Genomic DNA, 25553 nt, shown 5'->3' with positions numbered 1-25553 from the left:
CTTCACATACATCATCTTATTTACTCCTTTTTACGACTCCATGAAGTAATACTTTTAATTTCAGATAAAGAAGTGGGACTGACCCCCTAAAAATACTGACTAAAGACGAATCATAGGAAAAGTAAATGATTAGAGCCAGGATGCAATCCTAGGTATTGGGAGTTCAAGGTTCATCTTTTGTTCACTTCATCTGAGGATAACTGTCTTCACTATACCAGGTGGTGTTATTGGGGAACGGATTAGCAATGCAATCCCAAGTTCCCAAAGCTCACAGATCATCTAGCCTGGCAACCCATGTTACAGAGGGAAACACTGAGGCCAGGAGAAGTAAAGTGACTCGTCATAACGGGCACGGTATTAGGAGCTGGTATTTGACTCTCACGACCCCAGGCCAATGCTCTTTCCATTCTACCATGCTATATGATTGGCCTGTGTGATTAGTCTGTACTAAAGCTTCATGTTGAAGTAGGGAAAGCTAGTGGCTTTTGGAGGAATTAAGTTTTACTTAGTTGTCCAATCCTCTGCGCTGAATTTTACTTTATTAAATCAATTGACTGAAATCTCCAGGAAAGATATTTTTTTCTGTCCTAAAAACACTTCTCAATAAATAGGTCTCATCCTACGCAACTTTCAAGGGGCAACTTAGATGAACTGAGATGAGAAAGACATCTTGATACATTTGGATCTCAGGAAGTCAACAACAAATGTTGTAAATTACTAATTTCCTTTATAGTAATATCAAGTTCTGGCTGCTACATACCGCTTCTTCTGCATCTGCCAGCTGACATCCTAAAAATGAAGTCAGGTTAGGGAAGGACGGCCGTTTCCTTGAGTCAAAAGCCCAGCAGGATTGCATTATAAAGTATCTGTAAAAGCAAGAGAACAAGCACCAAGATGAGGACACGAATGAAGTAAAATGGAATGTTTTCCACATTTTGAAGCACATTTAGTGCAGAGCTATGTGTTTATGGCATGTTTATTTATGGAAAGTACTCTACTAGATTTTGTACTCACATCAGAAAGAGAAATTAGAAGATGAACAGAAATGCCTTTAATGACCTATAATGAAGGAGATGGAGTCTCATCCTCACAGATCTCTCAAGCAAAGTAATTAAAACCCAGAAGCCTCTGAGGACAGGCAAGGATCAGTCAGAGTCCCTCAGACAGGAAGATTATTGTCAGCTTTTTCATGACGAATTATATGAACTTTGCACTAAGGAGTTTTTACCATTTTTTTTTTTTTGTCATGCATTTGGTCAGATTGAAAATTTCTGATTTCAACCAATCTATAGTCCGATTTGAACTTACATTTCTTCTGTAGCATAAAATGGCTGATCCATTTTAAATCCACTCTGAATGAGTTTATAGAAGTTAGCATCAACCGGAATGCCAGGGTAAGGATTCACACCTGAGAAAAAGAGGAAAGAAGTGGCCATTCATCGTTCCTTCGTTTGTTTATCCATTCATGGCAAACATGTATCAAAACTCCCAAGTGTCAGAGACAGCCTGCAGCAGGGGCTGCAGATGGATGAAGTCATAAGGCTTCCCAAGCAGGTTACCGACCAGTGAGGAAGATGACTTAGGGACATCAACAAGTAACACATCAAGTGGCACATATTGCAACAGAAGCAAGACCAGGAGCTATGGGAAAGCCCAGGTGGCATTTTCTCCACCCCCTTGTTTAGGAGGCACACGGGTTGGGGAGGGGTGCAGAGGGAGCAGAATGCGCAAGACCCAGAGCCCAGGGAAACCAGCAAAGTGCCAAACGTACCAAGTGAAAATATCTCCCAGAGCAATATTCCATATGACCAGACATCACTCTTAATTGTGTAGATCCCTTCAAACAAGCTTTCAGGAGCCATCCATTTTACAGGCAGACGGGCCTACACGAAACCCAAGAGGAGATCCCTGGTGAATTTCCCACGTAGAGTCCATGGCTTCTTTTCTTTCATTAAATGATGAAATGTATTCTCTTCCTAAGTTCTCTCCTTTTTTTTTTTTAATTGGGGAATTGAACTCAGGGGCACTTACCACTGAGCCACATCCCCAGACCTTTCCATTTTTTATTTGGAGACAGATCTTGCTAAATTGCCCAGACTGGCCTCAAACTTGCAATCCTCCTGCTTCAGCCTCTTGAGTCACTGGGATTACAAGCATGTACCTCTATGCCATGCTTCCCTTAATATTTAATTGAGAAAAATCATATTCCTCAAGTGAAAGTTTTTCACTTTCAAGTTAACTTTCTAATAGTAGTAGCCATATATATATATATATATATGATTATATATAAATATGTTTAAAACTCATCTTGAACAAAAGCTGGGGCTTGAAAGTGGTAAATGTAGCAGTAATTAGATGCTTTCCATTAAAGAAGAGCTAGTCAGTTGCCTGCAGGGAAGTGGGCTCAGAGTACATTAGTGTATAATCTTGTTAAAGCACTTCTCAGAAGAACGTTAGTAGAAATGTTGTCCCCAAGACTATGGTGAGGGGAACTTATGTCATCACTTCCAGAAATGATACCAGACTGGTTTCTGCGGTTTTAATAATTTCCAGTAGCATGAAAGGGGAGTTTTGACTTAGTACCACCTCAGATTTGACTCAGGACACGGGATGGTTAGGTTCCTGAGACAGAGCCTTTTGTACTGGTTTTATTTTTCATGGATCAAGGAGCCTGTCACAGCACATGTCGAGTCTGCCAAGTAAATCAAAGACCAAGAAAGAAACCCTGTTTTAAGTCCCATACACAAATGGAGGAGCTGAACAAATCAAGCGGGCTAGTCTGGTTCATTTAATTCATTAAAAGAATTAATTGCGGTTCTAAATGGAATTCACCTTCCCACATAAGAGACAGCTGGCTAGCAGAACAGACGCTGCATAATCATAGAGGAGTGGTCAGCATATTTATGATTTCAGCTGTAATAATTGAGGAGCAGATTTTTAAATCAACTAAGTGATTACATTTGATCCTAGTGGGAATGCAGTTTAATTTGATCTTTCACATTTATTGGTTGTTTATCCTGAACAAGGCGCTTTCATGTTGGCTTTATTGGTATATTCCCACAGCCCTACCAAGTAAATGCAAAACCCTCTTGGGAAACATGGTATCCTAGTGGTGAGGCAGAGAGTTGGGGTTTAAGCTCTTTGTGTTCAAATAAATGCGCCATGTAACCATGGCAAGTTACTTTTCTGTACCTCAGTTTCCACATCTACAAAGTGGATGAATTAATATATGTAAAGGGCCCCAAAGTACTGAGCCAGTTTTTGTTGCTATTAATATTTCACAAATAGGAACAAAGATGGAGAGAGAAATTCCCAAAATAAATAACCACTCATTTTGGTTAGGAACAGGGACTTAAACCCAGGTCTTGTAATTCTTAAAAACCACCCTTTCAAATACAAAATTGATCACCTAGTATTTCTAATAATTCTCTTGTATTTAAAAGCATATCTTGACAAGCAGACTCAGTTACGTTTTATGTTTCCCTGCATTAACAGTAACAGCAGGGTAACAGATATTCATTAATTAATATTTAATTTAATTATTGTGCCCTTAAATTTTATATTTAATATTCATATGTTGTACATTTTGAAAATTATTTTAACTATTAGCTTTTCTCATATTGGAAATATAACCCAACAGTCACTTTATAGCTAAGGAAACTGAAAGAAGTGTTTAAGTAATGAAATTTTTTTTCTTTAAGTGAAGACTGCACTCAGAAGTCCCTAATGGGTCTATTCTGACTAGCTAGCCCAAGGACACATGTGTGGCTATTTTGCTCCATTTTTATTATAGATGGAAAACTCCCTGAAGCTGTAGAAAAATCTTTTAAGCATAAGTAAGCAAATTGCTGTAAGAGTTTTTGTGTATGTGTGCACTACAGTAAATCAAAAATGCATTACTGAGTACAGCTGTTTACCGGTAATAATGACAAAACACAAAACAGCAGAATAAAAACATGCAAGAAGTAGTGGCCTCACATTGCCCCTGACAACGTAGTTGGAATCGCTCAGGATATCTCGAGCCAATCCAAAATCACAAATCTTCACCACCTTCCCATGGGTGACAAGCACGTTCCTGGCTGCCAGGTCTCTGTGAACACACTAGGAAAAACGAGATCAGAGTGTTATTTGCCATGATGGACACTATCACAGAGTGCAATCTTTCTTCTAGCTTCAAGTTCAATAGGAGCTACAGATGACAGAAGGTCTCCCATCTTTACTGGGCCAGGAGTTGTCATGGTATGTAATAGACTGGGCAAACCCAGCAGCCCAGTTCTTCAGCTCTTGTGGCTGCAGTCCCAGAGACCAAAGGAGAGTGGTTCTTAAAAACGAAGATTGAATTGAACTAGGTGTTCTACCTTGCTATAAGAAAGAGATGCGACAACAGGGGTCCCTGCTGAGCCACTAAGGAACTTTCGAATTGTCTTCCAGCGCTCCTCACTCCTCAGGTGGGTGTTTTCTGGCTGGGAAATGGCTTTAGGAATAAAATGGAGTAATATCAAAGAAACTATTCAGGAAAAAAAAAAAAAAAAAAAAAAACAACTAAAATGACTTCAGGGAGGTTTACTAAAGCAGAATTGGGAGTTTCTGAACTGAGAGGTATCATGACATTTGTCCAAGAAGTATGGCAGGAAAATTAACTCTTTGAAGAAAGATTTTCAAAGGAACAGGGCACCAGATACAAGCATCCAAAAGGCTCTCTTCACTCTTTAAAAAATAAAAGCAAACCCCATAAAAACAAAAATGTCTGTGCCACAACCCCTCTCGCACCTCCCTCCCAAACCACCCCCCTTTTCTTTGTGGTGTGCTGGGGATTGAACCCAGGAGCCTTCTGCCTCTGAGCTGTACCTCCCAGCCCTTTTGTGATACTTTATTTTGAGACTGGGTCTTACCAAGTTGTCCAAGCCAGACTTAAACTTGCCATTCTTCTGCCTCAGTCTCCAAGTAGCTGGGACTATAGGAAGGCACCACCACACCCTGCTCCAAATTCAATTTTTCGAGTGCCTGTCATCTACTTGCATTTTACCCTCTTTACCACCAGGCCCTGCAGCCTGTCTTCCCCCTCCCTCTTGTCTGCCCAGTCTGCTAAGGCCTGCACTGACCAGTGTGGCACCCACCTGGCTCTACTTGATTTGACCTCTCTTTGGTATTTGGTACTGTTGGCCAGCTCTCCTCCCAGGTCCTTCCTTCTGTGAATTCTGTACAGGACTCCTGTTTTCTCCTCTCCTCCTGCTCTGGTGGTTCCTGTCTCCTCCAGGGCTCTGCTCAGAAGCCCATTCTCTTTCCCCAGAGTCACATCCTCTCCTTCGTCCTCCATCAAGCCATCTTATCCAACCCTAGGGATGCAACTACCATCACCCAAATCTCTATTTACAACCTGAACACTTCTCTGGTGCTCAGCTATCTACTGCACTAAGGTCTACTGGATCACTCCCATTGAATATATCTAAGTTATTATCTTTATCCAAAACTCCTCCTCCTGATTCCATAATCCCTACCCTATCCCATGTTCCCTGCCGGTTTTCTTTCTTCTTCAAAAATTTCCCTTAGCCCAAGGATGAACTCCTTCAAAAAAATCTTTTCTAGGCGAGGCGTGGTGGCACACACTTGTGTAATCTCAGCAACTCAGGGGGCTGAGGCAGGAGGATTGCCAAGTTCAAGGCCAGTCTCAGCAACTTATGGAGGCCCTAAACAACTTAACAAGATCCTGTCTCAAAATAAAAAAATAAAAAGGGGAGTTAAGTGCCCCTGAGTTCAATCCCTGGTATTTAAAAGAAAAAAAAGTCTTTTCTATTCCATGACTCCCTGGTTAGGCCTCATGTACAAGTCTCTCCCTGAGGTTCTCATTCTCAGAATTTATTTAAAGCACAGTATACTGTCATCTTTGATTTGCATGTCTGCTTATCTCTTTCTTCCCTATCAAACATAATATCTTTGAGCCCAGGAGTTATATCATCACCGATGCTCTTACTCCCCCTAGCACAGAGTAGGTACATAGCCAGTGCTCAACAAATGTGTGAAGAAGTCAAAGAGCCTGTGGAGGAGATTGAGAGATGATCAGAGAAGCAATAAGAGGGAGGGGAAGCAGAAAAGAGCAATGTGCATGATTCAGAGGGAAAGGCCTGCAGAGAAGACAAAAGGGAAGAAGGTTTAAAAAAAAATTGGATATTCTTCCAAAGCTTGTGTTAGTACAAGCCCGGGGGGGAGGGAAGCAGTGCTCTTGACTGCCATTTGTGAGTAGTTTAGGAACAGATGTTCCTTAACTTATGATGTGGCTGCATCCCAATAGACCCATTGTAAGTTGGCAAAGACCAAAAGTCAAAACTGCATTGAATACACCTATCCCACTGAACAGCTTAGCTTAGCAACTATGCACTATAGGTGGTTTCCCCTCATGATCACAGAGTGACTTAGGTGTGACCAATGCTGCTGCTCAGCCTCACAAGGAGGATCAGACCACGCACCACTAGCCCAGGGAAAAATCCAAATTCAAAATTCCAAGCATGGTTTCTACTGAATATATATGGCTTTTGCACCTTCCTCAGGTTGAAAAACCAAAGGGACCATCACAGGTGGGAACCTTCTGTATTTACTTAACAGCTGGCAGCAAACTGGGGCCAGGCAATCTAGGCAGATGCTCTCCAACATCTATAGATATTTGTGAAAGCACTACTGTCCATGTTTAGGTGAACAACAACAAAGAGTAAGGAGGGCAAGAAGGCTGAGGAAGGGAAATTCAAACAGCAGGCAGGAAGATGAAGAAAGAGAAGGCTGTGCCCAGGTGGATGGGAGAGCTGGGCATATTTTGAGACAATAGGTTTTCTCCTTTATTTTGAGACAGAGTTTCACTAAATTGCTAAAACTGGTGATTCTCCCACCTAAGCTTCCTGAATACCTGAGACTACAGGCATGGGCACCATTAAAGGCAAAAAACAACAACAACAGTTGAAATCCATCTTTCCAAATTCAGGGAGGTTAAAAAAAGGAGAAAGGAGGCAAAAGAAAGGAAGTAGAGAAGGGGAGAAACAGAATAAGACATGTAAAGAAAGTAGAGCAGGAAAAAGTCTGGAAATAAAGAGAAGGAACGTAATGGAAGGTGAAGGAGTCCAGGGAATGTCACCCCAAAGTGTGGGGCCCTGGTCTGCTGGTTGTTTTAAATTTGGCTCTTGGTGTTCAACAGATGTTGGATGAGGCTTTTCTCTGCAGCTCCCTTAGCCACTCAAAGGAACTTCTTCCCAGATGATTGTTCTGTTTCATTTTATCGTTGTTTGTTTTTTTGATGGAATCCACGGCCTCATACATTCTATTCAAGCACTCCACCACTGAGATACTCCCAGCCCCACTGTCTGTTTTTCAGGCCCATTCGTTACCCCTAAAAATCATTTGCCACCCCTCTAAAAGACCTCCCCACATCTCTCCTCTATGAAGAGAATTACGCTTCGATCATCTGTCCCTTCCTTGAGTCCATTTTATGCATGCCCCACACATATGCATATAAACAGTTATGCCTTTTCTCCTGCTCCTTGTCTATCACCAGCTTATTTCAGCAGACTTAAAGACTTGGGTGGGGGAGATAGTCCTTTTGCCTTTATGAAGAGAAGAAAACAACGAAAGGAAGTGACTAAAGGATTTCATTAATCGGCTCCTAGGTATGAGTGGTGTGAAATGGCAGAGAAGAGCAAAGCTGAAAGGCAATGAAAGAACGCAAAATTAGAGGCAAGAAAATCGTTTGAGGCAGCCTCCATACCCTTGCCATCACAGCCTACTGGTTCTGGGATTAGCAATCCAAGAGACTGTGGGCCTCCGGGGCTGCAGCCAGAACACCACACAGGAGTGTAAGTTAGACAGGCCCAGGGGAGTGAGTGTGCTGAGTTTTGTCCTCCATTCACTCCCTGGGGCAAATGCTCTGTACAGGGCAGGACCCAAATGACTGTCCAAGGAGGGATTGACAATGCTACATTTCATCATGAGTGGGATTTCCAAATTCTTCCTTCTTCTTTCTTTTTTCTTTTCTTTTTTTTTTTTTTTTAAGGTACTGAGGATTGAACCCAGGGGTGTTCTACCACTAACTACATCCCCAGCCTTTTTTATTTTTTATTTTGAGACAGGGTCTCGCAAGTGGCCCAGGCTGGCCTTGAATTTACCATCCTCCTGCCTTCCCTCCTAAGTCACTGGGATACAGGCCTGCGCCACCACTAGCAGGCAGCAAGGACTTCCTATCTCAACCTTGTTCCCTGTAAGTTCTAGGGGACTCTGGACAGCCTGAGAGGGCTATGCTAGCCATTTTCTAATAAGGAATCCCAGGCCTTTCTGGTACAATTAGCAAAGAGTGAGGTAACATTCTTGGTGACTTCAACAGGAAAGAGGGGAAGAAGATAGGCATCGAGGGAGACATTATAATAAACAAACAAACGAAGAGGCACATCTCTTTTTCATACTTTTATATAAGCATATCTTTTTTCATAGTTTATCTTTTTCATATTTTTTTGTCAGTTTTTTGTCTTTAAAAGGAGCTTACCGACTTAAATTCCAGGAATTCCATTCCTTTGGCAACTTGATATGCAAAGCAAAGAAGATCTTCAAATGTAAGCACATTCAAGTCATCTTCTTCTTCCAGTCTTTCTGGTTTTCATATTCAACTTCATCTGTAACATAGAGCCAGCTTTGACTTCTTCCAAAATGCTAAGAAATTTTGCCTTATCAAATTTCTATGAGAAGGTTATCAAAACCACAGTTAGATGAGGTGCATTAAATAAAATTTATAGAAGCCTGTTGGCTTGAATTGATTTCCTGCATTAAGTTCAACAGATCAAACCAAAATGTCATCACCAGTGCTAAAGTTCCACATCACCAAGCAGAAAGGAAATTATCTGATCTTCTGAGAAATCAGGAGAGATAATTTCCTAAACAGGCCATTTCAGTTGGGTGTTTAACCTGAAGTAACCTGATGTGAACCAAGTAGATGCTATTTTTCCTTCTCCTTGCCCCTGAGAAAGCAACTTTGAAACGAATATCTTCCCTGTTCTTTGTTCTTGTTGCTTCTTCCTTCAGCCCTTCTGTCAACCTCTTCTGCTCAGCCCATTGAAACACTTATTTTATTTTTTGGAATAAAGTAATGCATGATTCTAGAATCACAAATCAAACCAATGAAGATCTTTAAACTGAATTTGTTGCTATTTTGTGTTGGGGCAGGTGCTGATGAAATAGGAATTGGGGGATACAAAAAAGGGAGAAATATATTAAATTTCAAAGAAGCACCTCCAAATCATTAACATGAGAAAATGCCCATGAACAGCCACTTCTCTTGAGCCACCCAGCGCACGCCCACCTCCCACCCACCCATGCCCTTTTCTAGAAAAACTAACAGGAGGCCCAGGCACAGTGGCACGCCTGGAATCCCAGCACTGAGGGAGGAAGCCTGCAAGTTCAAGGTCAGCCTCAGCAACTTAGCAAAGCCCTAAACAAATTAGTGAGACTGTCTTGGAATAAAAAATGAAAACAATAAATAAAAGGGCTGGATGTAGCTCAGTGGTAAAGCACCCCCAGGTTCAATCCCCAGTATCAAAACAAACAACAACAAAACGAACATGAGGTTCCATGTGCAAGTCAGGGAAAACTGGTGTCAATGGCTTAACTCCGTGCTGACTTCACCTCGAGTCCAGTCCTTGGCAACCAACCCTCTATAAACATCAACACCCCCCACACCAAGGGGTCATCATTTCTCCATCTGGAGATGGCCCACACTCTCCCTTGAATGCACATCCCTTGCTTTACCCCAAAGTCTTCTCACTCTCACATTCTCCCTTCAATGTTCCTGGTTTCCTAAATAAACCTCTGTCTATGCCTCTGACGGGCACAAGCTACAATTCTTTTCCCTCCCATATGCCAAGAAACCCCGCTAGTCCTAGATCCAGTTCCTCCTTCTCTCTGGGAAATCCTTGAACCCTTCTTTGGGTTCAAGAGATTACTATCTCTTCTCCAAACTAAGACATACTTATGAAGTTGTTACATCAATTTCCCAGCAGCAGAAAGCTACCTGTTTTTGCTCAGAGTGGTCACAGAAAGATTCTTTTTGTTTAGAGATAAATTCTCTAGCTGCCTTGATGATAGATGGCCTCCTGGTTAGTCAGGAGTTTTTGAGACATTTTTATTATGCTAGGCAGATTCATCACATTGAAAAAAAAAAAAAAAAACTAATCAAGTTTCTACCTCATTTTATGAACTATTATTTTGCACTTGATGTTCTTCTGTTTACTCTTTCAAACAGTCCTGTGAGAAAGGTATTATTAAGCTTGTTTTAAAAATGAATAAGAGTTTAATAACTTGCCAAAGTCATCCAGCTAGAAAGTGAAGGAAACAGAACTTCTGCCTGATGCTGTAACTCACCATCTTTACCACTTACCAGGGAGTAAGGTGGCTCTGATTAATTTGTGACTTTAAAAAGTATAACCTGACCAAATAAAATATTCTTCAAAGTTTATTAGTTGACCATTAATATGAAAGCTTTCAAATATAAAGTTGGCTTTCAGTTCTTTCACTACTTCAAGTGAGTTGCATTACAAAGCTTATCACTGACATCAGCAAAGAGAAAAACAGTGCCTTTGCCATAGTGCATTTTTAGCTTTTTTAAAAAGCTAAAATGAAACTCTTGTATCTGTTTTCATTTTAAAGTGCTACTAATTAGGATAAAATATTACCTTCAGAATGAATTGAATTCCCATTGAATCCTGAAACCTGATCTGAGTCCTGGTGTATCTGAACTTCTCTTGAACCAGGCATACTATTAAAGAAAAATTTGTTCGTTATTTACATTCATCTTCTGAGCAGAGGTTCTATTAAAAAAATAAGTTCATCAGAGAAATGCATCCCAATTATAAATGAGTTTTTAAATTAAAAACACACCATCAACTTGTCGAACTTTTGTCTACATTAGAAACATCTGTGTATCCCACTCCTTGGCCTATACCCAAAGGACTTAAAATCAGCATACTACAGTGATGCAGCCACATCAATGTTCATAGCTGCCCAATTCATAATAGCCAGATTGTAGAACCAACCTAGATGCCCCTCAATTATGAATGGATAAAGAAACTGTGATATATATATATATATCTCCCCAGTACCAAAACAAACAACAACAAAACGAAAATGAGGTTCCATGTGCAAGTCAGGGAAAACTGGTGTCAATGGCTTAACTCCGTGCTGACTTCACCTCGAGTCCAGTCTTTGGCAACCAACCCTCTATATATTTTATATATATATATATAAATATATATAATAAAATTTTTATATATATATATAAAATGGAATATTGCTCAGACATAAAAATAATAAAATTATGGCATTTGCAGGCAAATGGATGAAATTGGAGAATATTATGTTAAATGAGATAAGCCAATCTCAAAACACCAAAGGATGAATGATCTTGCTGATAAGTGGATGATGATACACAATGGGGGGGTGGGAGGGAGGCAAGAATGGAGGAAGGAGGGACTGTGTAGAGGGAAAAGAGGGGAGGGAGGGGTGGAGGGAAGGAAAAAATAACAAAATGAATCAAACACAATTACCCAATGTAAACATATGATTACACAGTATGCCTCTACTTCATGTACAAACAGAGAAACAAGATGTACCCCATTTGCTTACAATAAAAATAATAATAATAAAAAACGATTAAAAAAAAAAAAGAAACATCTGTGTATGTGGGCCTGCTGGTCTAGCTAGGATAAGTGATCTCTCAGTCCTTGTCACATTACAAGCTGGGTGTTGAAGTTATGCTTTACAAAAAAGAAATTAGACTTGGTGAGATAAATATGATTTGTTTCAGGACAAAATAAATAAACACTGGAACTAGGATTCACAGCTCACTCTTCAATTTCTAAACTTGACCCATTTTTCCTTTAAAAGCTCATGTAATATAATCCAGATCTATAGATCTTCTGTAAAGACGGAAGGGCTTGGCCATCCATTTTTGTTGGTTGGTTAGGTTTTTTTTTTTTTTTTTTTCCTTTTTTTTGCTTGTGAGTGCTAGGATTGAACCCAGGGCCTCATGCATATGAGGTATACCCCCAATTTACCATCCTTTTTTTTCAATTTTGTTTTTGTGGAACTTGTTTCCTTTCCCTGTGAAAGTAAGAGTCAATGAAAATCTCTTTAAAAGTATATCATATAGAACGCTTCACTAAGGAATTCTGCACCACCAATAAATAGATCATGATTCAATTTATTCCAGTGTGTGAGTTTATCCCAATTTACAATTTCCATATCTTTGAAAATAGTTCAGTTTCATGCTTTCAGGTCACAACTATTCCAAAATTAATTGTTTTGAGGTATTTAATACTCCAACGACCAGAATGAATCAAAAGAGCTAATTACTGCCCATGAAGTGCTATCACACCCATCTGACTCTTAGGACAGACTCTCTCTTCTAGAGTATGTATGGCAGGCTGGAGGTGTAGCTCAGTGGTAGAGCATATGCTGAGCACGCACAAGGCCCTGGGTTCGATCCCCAGTGCCTCAAAAAATATGCATGATATTATTTTCTCAGTTCCAGAATATGAACTGAGAAATGAGGGTCAAGGGGAGGACTAATATGATGGGGATACACAGATAAGGGCAAGTGCTCGCAGACATGCATAGGGACTTCCATGGGGCTTTGTGGCTTTAAGATGTTGTATCTCTGTGTGACGAAGTCTGGGAATCTCCATCCAATCCCCAAGAAACCCCTGGAAGAGAAAAGTCTTTGACAGATAATTCTACCTTCAGAATAAGGGAGACCTTTCACCTATGCAGAGGAAAAAGAATGCATTGTGGGTAGATGAATGCCTATGGATCCGTTCAGATAAAGCTGCTATAATGCTGTGATGTTCAGGTCATCAGCCAAAAATTTCAAGGCTGAGGAGGAGCATGCCACCAAACTCCTAAAGCATTCATTTATGCATACTTAAATGATAAATCCATCAGGACCAAGGCTCACTCAGGATCCACACAGATGGCAGAATATACAGCTCAGAGCACAGAGACCAATAGTTTCCGTTCCCATGTTATGCCAGTCGATCCATCTTAACAGTTAAAAATCCAATTTATGAGGTTAGATCCCTTTTGTACAACAGTCCCAGGACCTGAGCTATTTTCTATGAATAAGCCAAGGACATTGGAACAGGTCTTCATTCTTTCTACCAATACCTGTGTGGCAACCAGGAAACCTAAAAGATTGAATTACAAACCTTTCTCAAAACCATATGTTTCTAGGGTCTGATTTAGACAAGTAGAAAGAGACTGGCTAAATAGTAACTGCACTGAGGAAAGGAAAGGTCTCATGGTTCCAAATCAACAGGGCAACTACAGCAATAGTTGGGGGATACCTTCCAAGACCACTAGTGAATGCCTGCAACCACAAATACCACAAAATCCTGTATATTCCATGTTTTTCCTATGCATGCAAGATTATGGTAATTTATAAATTAGGCACAGTAAAATACAAAAGAGAACAATTGTAACAATATACTTTAATAAAAATATTTAAAACTCATTGAATTGTTTATTTCTGGACTTTCCCACTTAATATTTTGTACTACAGTTGACCGAGGGTAACTAAAGCTTCTTTAAGCAAAACAACAGATAATGGGGGACAGCTCTATAGCAAAGATAAGTGACTTGTGCTAGACTCCTGGCCCATACAGTGCCTTTAGAAACTGGTCACTGAAGAGTATTTGGCAATCACACCTTGTCTATGTCTCGTATAATAATGAAACTTTGACCTGGCTTCTTACCTGGAATTTGGATGTGATTGGAAAGTGGGATAAAAACTGAAATTGTGTTCCTTGAAAATCTCTGTCCATGTCCTGTGGAATTTTTCTCTTTTGTTTCTTAGATAGTTGAGAAGATCACCATAGCAACAATACTCAAAAATCAAGTAAATTGGTCCTGAAATAGTTACAGTTTTAATTATAGATATACAAACACCATATTGTTTTTTCAGAAAAATCTGCACAACATACAACATATTCTGTGAGAGCTCAGTTCTCCCCCAACTTTGAGAAAGTACATTTTCTGAACCTATCTCTTTTATATCTTAAATTCAATTTTAGCTTTCTGCTTAAACTTCTTTGGAAATTAGAATATTCTTGCCATTCTATTTGGCCTTGTATATATGGCTTCCCCAATACCATTGGCCTCCTGGATTCTGCAGTCTGCAACTGGGAATCACATGCCAGCTGTATTATGAACACTTGGTACACTAGTTTGGATCCTGAACATTCTCCAAAGGCCCATGTGTTGAAGGCTTGATACCTAGACAACAGTGCTATTGGGAAATGGTGAAACCTTTGCCCATGGGGCTTAACCGGAAGAATTTAGGTAACGGGGGTGAACCCCTGAAGGGGATATCAGGACCTAAGTCCCTTCCTATATCTCTTTTTCTTTGCTTCTGGACCATCAAGAGTGAACAGGGCTCCTTCATCTTGCATTCCTACCATGATGTACTATGCTATGACAGATCTAAAGTGATAGGGCCAGTGGACCATGAATGAAATCATGAACCTAACAAAATTTTTCTCCTTTTAAATTACCTCAGGTATTTTGTCATAGTGATTCAAAGCTGACTAACACATCTGGTATAAATATATGCTGATCTGTTGTTTGCCAGAGGAAAGAGAATATATTTCCAATCCTCTCTTAGATCCACTTTCTCTTTTTTATCTTCTTGTACTCTCAGTCCCAGTCCTGGTGTCTCAGAAAGAACCACTCTTGGGCACATCATTTGAGTATTCATAGACAGACATAAGAGAATTAGAGAGCATGCCCCAGAGAATTCTGGGAAGATAAAGTTTCAAACCCCACCTTGGCTGTGACTCTTTTGAAAGCAGCCTATTGGGGGTACTGGCTAAGTTCTGTAACTCTTTCCACTATTACATTTATGTCAGATCCACAGCTGGGGAGAAGTCCACACACCAAAAACAATGTACTGGCAGGGTTGTTGTTTCTAAGCATGTTAGATTTTTATGTGACATATCCCAATGGAGCAGATAAGAGAGGAGCATTCATTATGTTCAGCCACTTAATATATGGAGTGCTCACTGTCTAATTCCACTTGAATTGGGGGCCCACACTAAGTCTGAGAAAAGAAAAAATTGAGAACAAACGTCTTCTTTGTCTTCCGGCTAACTAATCTATGTTGCAGTATGTGTTTTTTGTGAAAACTGATTACCTGACAGTGTGCATGCCCCCAGAAGATTCACAATATTCTCATGGTGTCCCAGGTGAGTCATCATTTTGAGTTCTGACATGAGTGCCTCCCTTTCAGAGCTGTCAGCTTTTTCTGTCAATGGAGGAATAAAAAATGTCAGACGCAAGTAAAACAGGAATTTTATGTTGTTTAAACATTAAATTTCCCCAGTTCAGAACTGATTTTATTACCTATCTAAATTGAAAACTAAAGAAAAGGAGACACCAAAACAATACATGAATTTTGAATAATAAAATGCTCTGCCTTCAAACAGAATTTCAAAGATTATGGTATAAATGTTGACTATGATAATATGCCTTTCCAGGCTAGAGATATGGCTCAGTGGTAGAGTACTTGCCTAGCATGCATGAGAACCTGGATTCAAGTCCCTGCACCACACACACACACACACACACACACACACACACACACACACAGTCTTTTTACCTAGATTTATAAAAATCTTTAGTTGTCCCTCAGAACATACAACCAAATAAAAATAATAGTAACACAAGATTTTCTTCCATAGTAGAGATGAACAGATATGCTGAAGGAGAAACCTTCTTTTTATGTATTTATTTGTTTTGACTCCTGAATTTGTTTAAGTCACCAAAGAGCAGTGTCAGCAAGGCAATTGGCTCTAGCCTCTGGTCCTCAGGTCTAGAATCTTCCCTTTGTCAGTAAGCCCAACAAGAGGAGGGCGGAGAGGACCAATTCCTACTAATCAAGTTGTCGAGTCTTTAGTTGATAATGAGAGATGTCACTGCCATGCACACTAGCCTGTATCAGTTGGCCAATACATTCTTTCCCTGGACAGAAGCCAAGACAGCGTGACAAAGTGTACACATAAGCCTTGCTTTGAAGCATCATGAGGGCAGTTACTGATGAACCCAAAGGACTCCCACCACTGAGGCTGATGTGTAGCTGCTCAGGGCACCCTTGCCCCAGGTGGGTGCTGGAGCAACAAGGGCAAGGGCGGGGTCTTTGGACTTGCTACTCCAGGCTCCTCTAACACATTCTGACAGCAACTTTTCTTTGCATTAACTAAGATTTGATTCAATTTCCAGGTCCCATTATTTGCTCCTGGAATACATCCTAGTCTTTAGTGTCCACATCATCTATTTTGACTTGAGTGTGCTCTCAGGGGTATGCTTGTCTCCAAGATGTTGACTTTGTAGTCAGACCATTCTGAGACTCAATAGCATAGCACATCTTCAGCTACTTCATGTTTTACAGGAATTTGTGACTAAATTGTCCACGTCCTGTTCTCTACCACTGAGCTACATCTCCAGTCCTTTGTTGTTTTTATTTTAAGACAAAATCTCACAAAGTTATGGAGGCTGGCCTTCAACTCACAATCCTGCCTCAGCCTCGCTAATCCCTGGGATTACAGGTATGCACCATCATGCCTGGCAGTAATATAGTTTATGACATGCTGATCTTTTTCAAAGCCCTTTCATATACTGTTACCATTCATTCATTTATAAGTAAGTATCTAGCATCCACTGTGTATGAGGCAATGTGCCAGGCACTGGGGAATTGAAGATTACTAAAACACAACCTCTGTCTTCCTAGCACTTAGAAGCCTCCTGGAAAAGGGGAGACAAGGAAATAAGCCATTACAATATGCAGTCAGCCCTCCACAGAGTGTATCCATGGATTCCACTAGCCCCGAATCAAAATATTTGGGGAAAAGGTATATCAGAACCTATACAGACATTTTTTCTTGTCATTTTTTCCTAATCAATACAGTTATAGCAACTACTTACATAGCACTTACACTGTATCAGGTATTGTAAGTCATCTAAATGTGATTTAAAGTCCTCAGGAGGCTGTGTGTTTGTCCTATGCAAATACTATACCATTTTGTAAAAGGGAGTTGAGTATCTAGAATTTTGGTATCCTCTGAGGGGTTCCTAGAACCAATTCCCCATGGATGTCAAGAGACAACTTTAGTACAATGAATGAAACATGGCAAATGAACGCAGTGTGCTGTGGGGTCACACAAGACGGACAGCCTACATGTGCCCTGGGTATGGAAAGGGGCACCAACTGTGTGAACAGAGACCCAGAGAAAACAGGAATAGCCATGTGAAACTACAGTGGAGGGGGCTGCAGGGTGAATAATCTACAGATTGAAGTGACAGAATGTGCAAAGGTCAAAAAAGAATAAGCGCAGGGCTAGGGTTATGGCTCAGTGGTAGAGCGCTTGCCTAGCAATGCGTGAGGGCACTGGGTTCGATGCTCAGCACCACATACAAATAAATTTTCAAAAATAAAATAAAGGTCCATTAATAGCTAAAAAAAATTTAAAGAAAGAAAGAACATAGCAAAACAGACACAGACCTGCCTTCATGAGGCTGACAGATGAATGTGGCAGATAAGACAATAACTGAATAATTAAACAAAAATGTCTCAATCGTAATAAATTCTAGGGGAAAACCTACAGAGAGTCAGGGAACATATGCAAGGGGCTTGATTTTGGCGGGGGGCTGGGGCAGTGCTAGGGATTGAGCCTAGGGCCCTCCTGCATGCCAAGTTGTGCTCTACCCCAGGCTCAAGGAACTTGATTTTTGTCTGTGGTGTGAAATAAGGCCTTCCTGCCAGAGTGGCATTTAAGTTGAGAGCTGAAGGAGGAGTGGGAGGTACCTAAGAGCAAGGTGAAGGGCAGGCGGAAGAATCTGCCTGTGTGAAGGCCCCGAGAACGCAAGAAGGTCAGCATGGTGGTGGGGTTGAGAGGCAGAGGTGGAGAGGCAGAGCAATGAACAAATCCATCAAGGCTCTGTAGGTCATTGGAGAATAACTAAAAGCCACTAGAAATGTTAAGCATGATGCCCTCTGAGTTTCCATCACTTGGTCTTCAGCACAGAGAATCCAAAAGGAGGTAAGAGAGATGGAGGGCCCATGCTTTGGGGGTTGTTGTAGCTATTCAGGAGGGGCAGACCTAGACTAGGGTGGAAACAGAAGATGGATCCAATAGATACTCAGCAGGAAACCTGATAGGAATAGCGTCTGGGGTGTTAGAGGACAGTGTCAGGCTGAGTCCTAGTTGTGGTGTGTCAATTGTGTGGAATGTGGCTCTCTGGGAACTCAAAACCAATCACCCAGAGGAAGGAGTGTTGATGGAGGGACAGGGTTGGGAGAATTCAGTTGGGATGAGCTGTGTTAGAGGAGACTTTGAGACATTTGAGCATTTGGACACACAAGCCTGAAGCTCCCAAGGGAAACATCTCCAAAGGGAAGTTGGGAGTGTGGTGGAGCTCGCCTGCATGAGCGCGGGTGGGCGAGATGGGAGGAGGACCAGGAGGCAAGCCTAGGGCAACTGCATCAGAAGCTGCGTGGAAGAAGCTGAGCCAACAAAGCACTGAGCCAGAGGAGCAGATAGGAAATCCAGAAGAATATGGCAACATGGATGCCAGAGGAGAAAGCATTCTGAAGTGACAGAATGGTCCTAGTGTCAATTTATGCTAAAACATGAAGACCGAGAGGCCTATTGGAATCTAGTTGTTGGAGGTGTTGAGGCTCAAAGAACAATTATCAAACCTCAAAGTGGGGCAACTTTGGGCTGAAGGAGCAGTTTCAGCGGTCTCCTGTCCATTCACGCCCCCCCTCCCTCACTGTGCCGCCACAATCCTCTTTTTTTCCACAATGAAGTTCCCTTACCTAACAGAGAAGTTCTCTTCCCAGAAGAAATGTAATTGCTATGAAAATCTCCTAACCAGGAAAGATGACCTCTCAGGAAAGACAAGACTAAAAGTCTCCATGCTCAGGGGCTCCCTACCCAGAGACATCTTCATGTATTCTCCTGAGGACTGTTACCTAAGAGGCTTTCTGTCCATAAGACAGACAGACAGACAGACAAGACAGACAGACACACACACACACACACACACACACACACACAGTGCATTTCTTCCTCCCCTTCTCCTGTAGCTTGTCTTCACTGTCCTCCAGGAAACCCAAGCTTCTGTTCCTTTCTGTCATTCAGGATGGCATGTAAGCTTCAACCATCTGGCCTTTCTTCATGGTTCAGCTTTGCGATGATTCCTGTACTGAGATTTCTCCATGTGCATTGACAAGTTTGTGGGCCTTTTTCTCCTGTTAATCTGCTTATTTCGGTGACCCTTCAGAAGGTGGTGGGGAGATTTTTTCCTTTGCCCCTTCAGAGGTCATCGGTTTCACCTTCAAAGAGCCAGCTGTGGATGCTTCTGCTGAGTGAGTGGTGGAGCCAGCTGTGGATGCTTCTGCTGAGTGAGTGGTGGAGCCAGCTGTGGACGCTTCTGCTGAGTGAGTGGTGGTAAGAGGAGGAGAAAGGGCGATTGCCAGACTGGAGTGGAGGGAGCAATGAATGGGAAGGGAAGAGACTGAGGGCTCAATTTGCTATTCTACCCCAGAGAATCTATGTCAAAAATGTAAGAAACAACTTCTGCCCGCAGTGACTGTATCACCCAAATACTGAAACCCAATAAAACTAAACAAAGAGAGAAGAGGAAGGAAACGAAGTAGACCTTTGTAATTCGTGACTTGTATTCTATATTTATAGCATGGTTGATCCTAAACTACCTACTCCTTTTAACCCTGATGCACGGCAAAACCATAAAAATGATAGAAAAGAGGAGATGGGGTGACTGGGAAACTGGCTCCCCCCTTCATGTATCTTGTGATACCCTTCCACTGCAGATACTGTACCTTTCAGCATTTTGACTGCAACTTGGATTGAGACTCCTGTTTTACTAATTCCATAAGCTGTTGCATTCATCACTTCCCAAAAGCACCTGATCCTAGTACCTTTCCTGCAAAGACACACAGGAATTCAGTGCATTTGAAAGGTTTCTGATGAAAAGGAAATGCTGTGGAAGTCTCTGGAACATTCAATTCTTACCAAACATCTAAGTTTTCTCTTGGAACTCCCATTTGAGGTCATACTCATATTCTCTGAAATCGACGTAGAAGTACTCATTGTCCAATGAGCCAGTCACCTGGACCATTTGCAGCTGGCTTTCATACCTAAATTGCTTCAGAGACGAAATAATGAGTCAGTGAGGCAATACGAAGTTCTGCAGATATGGGAGAACATAATGAATTATCAGCCTTTCTTTTAGCCTTTTTGTACTTGTGACAAATTAGTATGATTAAAACAGCAATGAAGGGGAGACAAAGCCCAAGCGTTGCATAGAATGAGATGTGTTCTTGGATGAAGGGGGAAGGGCCCTGAAACAAAGGAGTGTCACTAAGCAATGAAACAGAATTCCTGTTGCTATTATAAATAGTAGATCTGCTCATTATAATCTCTCACATCCTGTTTGAGTAACCCATATTTTCCAGTCCTTGCACATGCTCTGGAATACTCTACTCCCACAGAAAAATCAGGCAACCTTCCTATAAAGGACAAGTTTCCTTCCTAGAAAATCTTAAGAGATTCTGAGCTGATTTTAAAAAATCATTTACTAGGGTTTGTAACACTCACATCCATTTAAGCCTCAGAACATACAAGTCAGATTAAAAAAAATAAAAGGTCTGTGTTCCTTCTGTGAATATATGACATGAATGTGGAGATGCTGGTTCCTGTGATGTTGGTGATTCTAAACTACTAGAGTTTCAATTCAGAGGGCTCCTTAAAAAAATTGCAAAAGAGCAGGATAAAGGTAAATAAGAAGATTAACAAAGAGGAAAATGACAGAGGTCCCCAAATTACTTAAACTGTTTTGCTAGAGTTGGACCTTTTGGTAAACATGCAACATACAGGGAGTTTATGGTTCTCTGTATCTCCGTAACTTGTGAGTCATAATAATGGAGACAGAACTCTGCCCCCAAATGCAAAACAGTACAGTGCATGACAGCGGGGATTCCTCCTGACTCAAAAAGCCTTCTTTACTCACACACTGAACCTGTTCTCTCTTGTAAAATTCCCCCAATAAAAGTCAGTCACAGGGATGAACTTCTGATGGGGAATTCCTGGTGGTGGAATATCACAATAGCAACATCCCCTACCTGGTGAGTTTAATAGGATTGTTTCGCAAGATGTGCCCATGGAATTGTACGCACAGCACTTGACCAGGAACCCCTTTACTGCCTCACTCATGTTTAGGGTACTGCTTGATATCCACTGTCCAAAACACTTCCTGTTAGCCTTTTTATTCCAAATTCCTTCTGTGATTTCTTCAGTGCAGCTGAAAGAAATGGCAGACAGAGAAGTTAAGACAGGCAGGGCTAAGATGGGAAGTCAGGGTTTCTGCAGCAAGTTTCTGCAGAAACTTATAAGTGATTCATCGATTATAAGTTATCACACAAACAATCTATGGCCATGGAGAACTACGGCTGATTCAGAGGTAAGCATTTTAAACATGTCATCATTTCTTCTTAAATTGTATCCATGAAAAACAGTCAAGGATGTCAGAGTTAGGTTCTTCCATAACAAGAGATGTCAAGGTTCTCATTACTGGGAGACTTGTCCAAACACTTTCTTCCAGGTCCAAGAGGGTAATGGATAGCCATCCGAAGAGCAAGATGCCTGACAGCTGATGTTCAGCTAGCACTTGAGGTTTCCCTGTAGAGAATGACAAGTAAAATAAGCTCATGGAGTATAGTACTTTCCCAGAAATGGCTCATTACTCCAGTGCAGTTGTGCTTCTGGGAGGTGTCTCATTCAGGATACCTCAAGACTTTTGGTTATTAACCCTGCCACCCTCCACACCCCCTCCCTTTCTTGACAGACAGGCCCAACACATCTCCACTGAACACCACTCTTCCTGGTTTTGGCTCTCCACTATCTATCTGCACACCTCAAAATGATTCTTAGCTTCAGAAAAACATCTGTAAAAAGTCTAGTGAAATGTACCCTTACATCTTTTCTTTTCTTTTTTTACTTTACTTGTATCTTCTTATAGACCAAAGAAGTGAAGATTATTAAAACAAATAAATGGCAAATGATTTGGCTTTTAACATGACTTTTCAAAGCAGTAAAGTCAATAAAGTCACAACACTAGCCAGGTGGTGGTGGTGCACATCTGTAATCCCAATGGCTCAGGAGGCTGAGGCAGGAGGATCTTGAGTTCAAAGTCAGCCTCATCAATTTAGAGAGGATAAGTAATTCAGCAAGATCCTGTCTCTATATACAATATAAAAAAGGGCTGAGGATGTTGCTCAGTGGTTAAGCACCCCTGGGTTCAATCCCAGGTACCAAAAAAAAAAAAAAAAAAAAGTCAAAAGTCAAACACTAAAGCACATGCAGAAAGGATATTGAATAAATCTTTTAGCTTCTGAGAATAAACACAGAAAGATATATGTAACTAAAACCAGTAGATAGGAGAGTAAAATTCCAAAATATTTCAGCATACAAAAACAGTAACCCTTCTAAGCCATGTGTTGGCTCTTTCTGGTTAAGATTATTAGACAATAAAGTAGTGAGAACACAAAAATAAAATTCTTGGTGGCAAACTTACTTTTTATATTTAGTGTGAACATTTTGGTGAACTGTGCATCATCATTTTCTGCGTGGAATATGTATTCTCCTGGCTGGTGCTTATGGTTGCAAAACTTAGATATGCTGTTTGAGAAAGAATTAAAGATAGATTTAGCCTGATTCTTACAGGAGTTGCTATAATGAAAGATGGTTTGCATGGGAAGAGTCTTCTGTGAGGTTATCCCCACTTGCTAAAGTTTCCTGGACAAGGAGGTATCTGTATTCTAGACCCTTCCTACTCAAAGTGTGGTCCACAGACAGGTAGCATCAGCATCAGCACCAGTATCATCTGGAACTGATAGAAAAGCAAAATTCAGAACCCCAAACCTAGGAACTCAAAATCTATATTTTAAGATAATCTCCATGTGGTTCATATGCACATTAAGGTTTAGGGCTGGCTGAGGGTCCTCAGAGAAACAAGTAAGTGGCTGTCCCTATTGTTCTATACATTGTGGATAGCCTGGCTTCCCTAAAGAAAGACCTCTGCAGGTGGACAAATTTTCCTGCTTCCTGAAATGACTGGTTTGCTGATCCAAGGCAGAACCTATGACCAGCCCTTGATTTACACAGCAATTAACAGTAACAGACTCAAATCCACTGACTTTTTACAGAAATCTTTGAATAGTTTCCATAGCTTCTAATACTTAGTTGGAAAGCTCATTAAGCATTCAATACCTTTTGACATGATAACTTGATATGGGGGCTTATTTGCCATGTCTCCTAGTACTACGTGATGTTGGAAGTTGTTGTGGGGGATGTTGGACAGTGTATGAGAATAAGGAGGCCACGGGCTATTGAATATGGCTTCATGCATCCACTGAAACAAAACTAGAGAAAAAGGGGGAAAATTCCCTTAATGAGGAACAGAAAATATTAAGGCCTTTTCAGAAGATATTTAATTAGACCAGCGATAACTTGAAGTTAAAAAATAAAAAAAAAAAAAAAAACCATAGCAGAATGGACAGAATGAAAATTTAAGCATAAAGATCTGAAGTGGAAGATTAAGTGGCCTTAATCTTGGAGCTGTGTAGGATGCAAAAGACCTAAAAAATAAAGATCTTGTGTTAGCCAGTTTTCCATCACTATAACAAACACTTGAGGTAAGTCAACTTGTAAAGAGAAAAGGTTTATTTTGGCTCATAGGCTTGAAGTTTCCAGTCCTTGAATGGTTGGCCTTCTTGCTCTTGGGTCTATGGCAGGGCAGCACAAGATAGCAGGAGTGCATGGTGTACCCAAACCCCTTACCTGTTGACTAGAAAGTGAAAGGAAAGAGGCGAAAGGAACAGGGATCCCACTGTCCCCTGCCAAGGCACACTCTCAGTGACCAGAAGACCTTCCACTGGGCCCCATTTCTTAAAGTAGCACCACTCCAGGGATCAAGCTTTCAACACATGGGTATCTGGGGGACATTTAAGACCCAAAACATTCCAACTTCTATCCTAAGATACCGTAGTCCACGAAGGTGGACAAAACGTTACAGAAGTGGAACAGTGAAAGCATTAAACCAAAGCTATGTAGACAACCAAAGAAGCAGAGGTCAGGTAGATGAGGAAAGTTCAGTGGGCTTCACAAAAGCAGGGCTTGAGGCACACCCCCCTGGATGAGTTGGTTTAGATGAGAGGATTAGAAAAAGAGATCTAAGAAGGAGGGGATGGAGACTGAAGGCAGGAGACAGGAACTCACAGGGCGATGGTCAGAGGAACGGAGACCTTGCTGGGGCGGGGCATGCGTGGGGCTGGTGGAGAGAAGAGGGCCAAGTGGATGGAATGGGGCCGGCTGACCGGGGACCTCGCAAAACAAGCCTAATGCAGAGGAAGATATTCTGGATCCCTGAGGAGAAGGTGAGTATCACGAACAGTACTTTAGATTTCTCTGCTGGCAGGAGGAAGAGTTCACTGGAGGAAGGTCTGGGGGCAGTAGTAACAATCCAGGAGTTCATTCATTCAGCAGCCGATGGTGGACCCTATTTTGTGGAAGCAATCAAGGATACAACAAGAAGTTTGAAAAAGATGGGTTTCTGTTCTCCGTATTTTACAGTTTGGTGGTAAAAGCAGACAAGAAAAGCAGCAGCAATGGTAGAGTGTGGGAAGTCCTATAATAGGAGAAGTAAAAGTTCAGATTTGGAGTTTCAGAACATGACAGAATGAATGTCATCTAAGGTAAGGAAAATGTGAAAGAAGAGCAAACCCAAGAGGCGCCAGGAAAAAAAGAAATGGTAGGTTCTGGAACGGATGAAGAAAAATCTTGATCCCTAAGATTCAAAACATACAACTGGTTAGTGACAGCTTTTGAGCCCATTCTGTTTTGATGCTGGTGTTCTGTGCCCTTAACGCCTAAGTGGAACAATAACTCTGTCTAGTGATGAAAGAATTCATTTACCTGACCTATCAAATTTTACAGCAGTTCATGAGCACTTGACAAGTTTTTAGATGCTTTGTTAACAAGAAGACCAGAGCATAAAAAGATGGCTTCTTGTCCTGACCTGTTTGTCCATCTGTCCTTCTTTCCTTCCTTTCTTCCTTCCTTCCTTTCCCTCTCTTTCTTCCTTCCCCCTTTCTTTTCTCTTTCTTTCTCACTCTTTTTTTCTTTCTTCCCCTCTCCCTCCCTGCCTTCCTTCCCTTCTTTCCCTCCCGTTCGTCCATGCTTCCTTTCTTCCTTCCATCCTTCCTTCCTTCCTTCCCTTTAGTATTAGGGATTGAATCCAGGAACACTGTGACATTGAGCTACATTCCCATCCCTTTTATTTTGAGATGGGGGGTCTCACTAAGTTGCCCAAGCTGGCTCGGAACTTGTGATCCTCCTGCCTCAGCCTCCTGAGTCTCTGGGATTACAGGTGTGCCCCACCGTGCCCACCTATGATCTACT

General features: G+C 41.3%; 2 protein-coding genes across 2 annotated transcripts in view; both read right to left on the bottom strand.

Annotated features, from left to right (window-relative positions):
• The window catches only part of LOC306660403 (receptor-type tyrosine-protein kinase FLT3-like), a 118087-nt gene that overhangs the window by 49083 nt on the left and 43451 nt on the right, over positions 1 to 25553 (bottom strand).
• On the bottom strand, positions 728 to 20217 carry LOC306660304 (receptor-type tyrosine-protein kinase FLT3-like; the record flags this gene model as incomplete). The annotated part of the gene is made up of 10 exons (XM_079138412.1): positions 20109 to 20217; positions 19916 to 20019; positions 15209 to 15319; positions 13773 to 13926; positions 10698 to 10780; positions 8519 to 8645; positions 3979 to 4101; positions 1772 to 1883; positions 1309 to 1408; positions 728 to 866 (listed from the first exon to the last, which is right to left on the bottom strand). Exons 6-10 carry the CDS (start codon positions 8540 to 8542, stop codon positions 728 to 730), a joined length of 498 nt encoding a protein of 165 aa, XP_078994538.1. The 5' UTR covers positions 8543 to 8645; positions 10698 to 10780; positions 13773 to 13926; positions 15209 to 15319; positions 19916 to 20019; positions 20109 to 20217.

This window comes from Sciurus vulgaris (assembly GCF_902686455.1).
Source record: "Sciurus vulgaris genome assembly, chromosome: 4".
Classification (NCBI taxonomy): Eukaryota; Metazoa; Chordata; class Mammalia; order Rodentia; family Sciuridae; genus Sciurus; species Sciurus vulgaris.
This window is presented reverse-complemented; position numbering and strand designations above follow the sequence as displayed.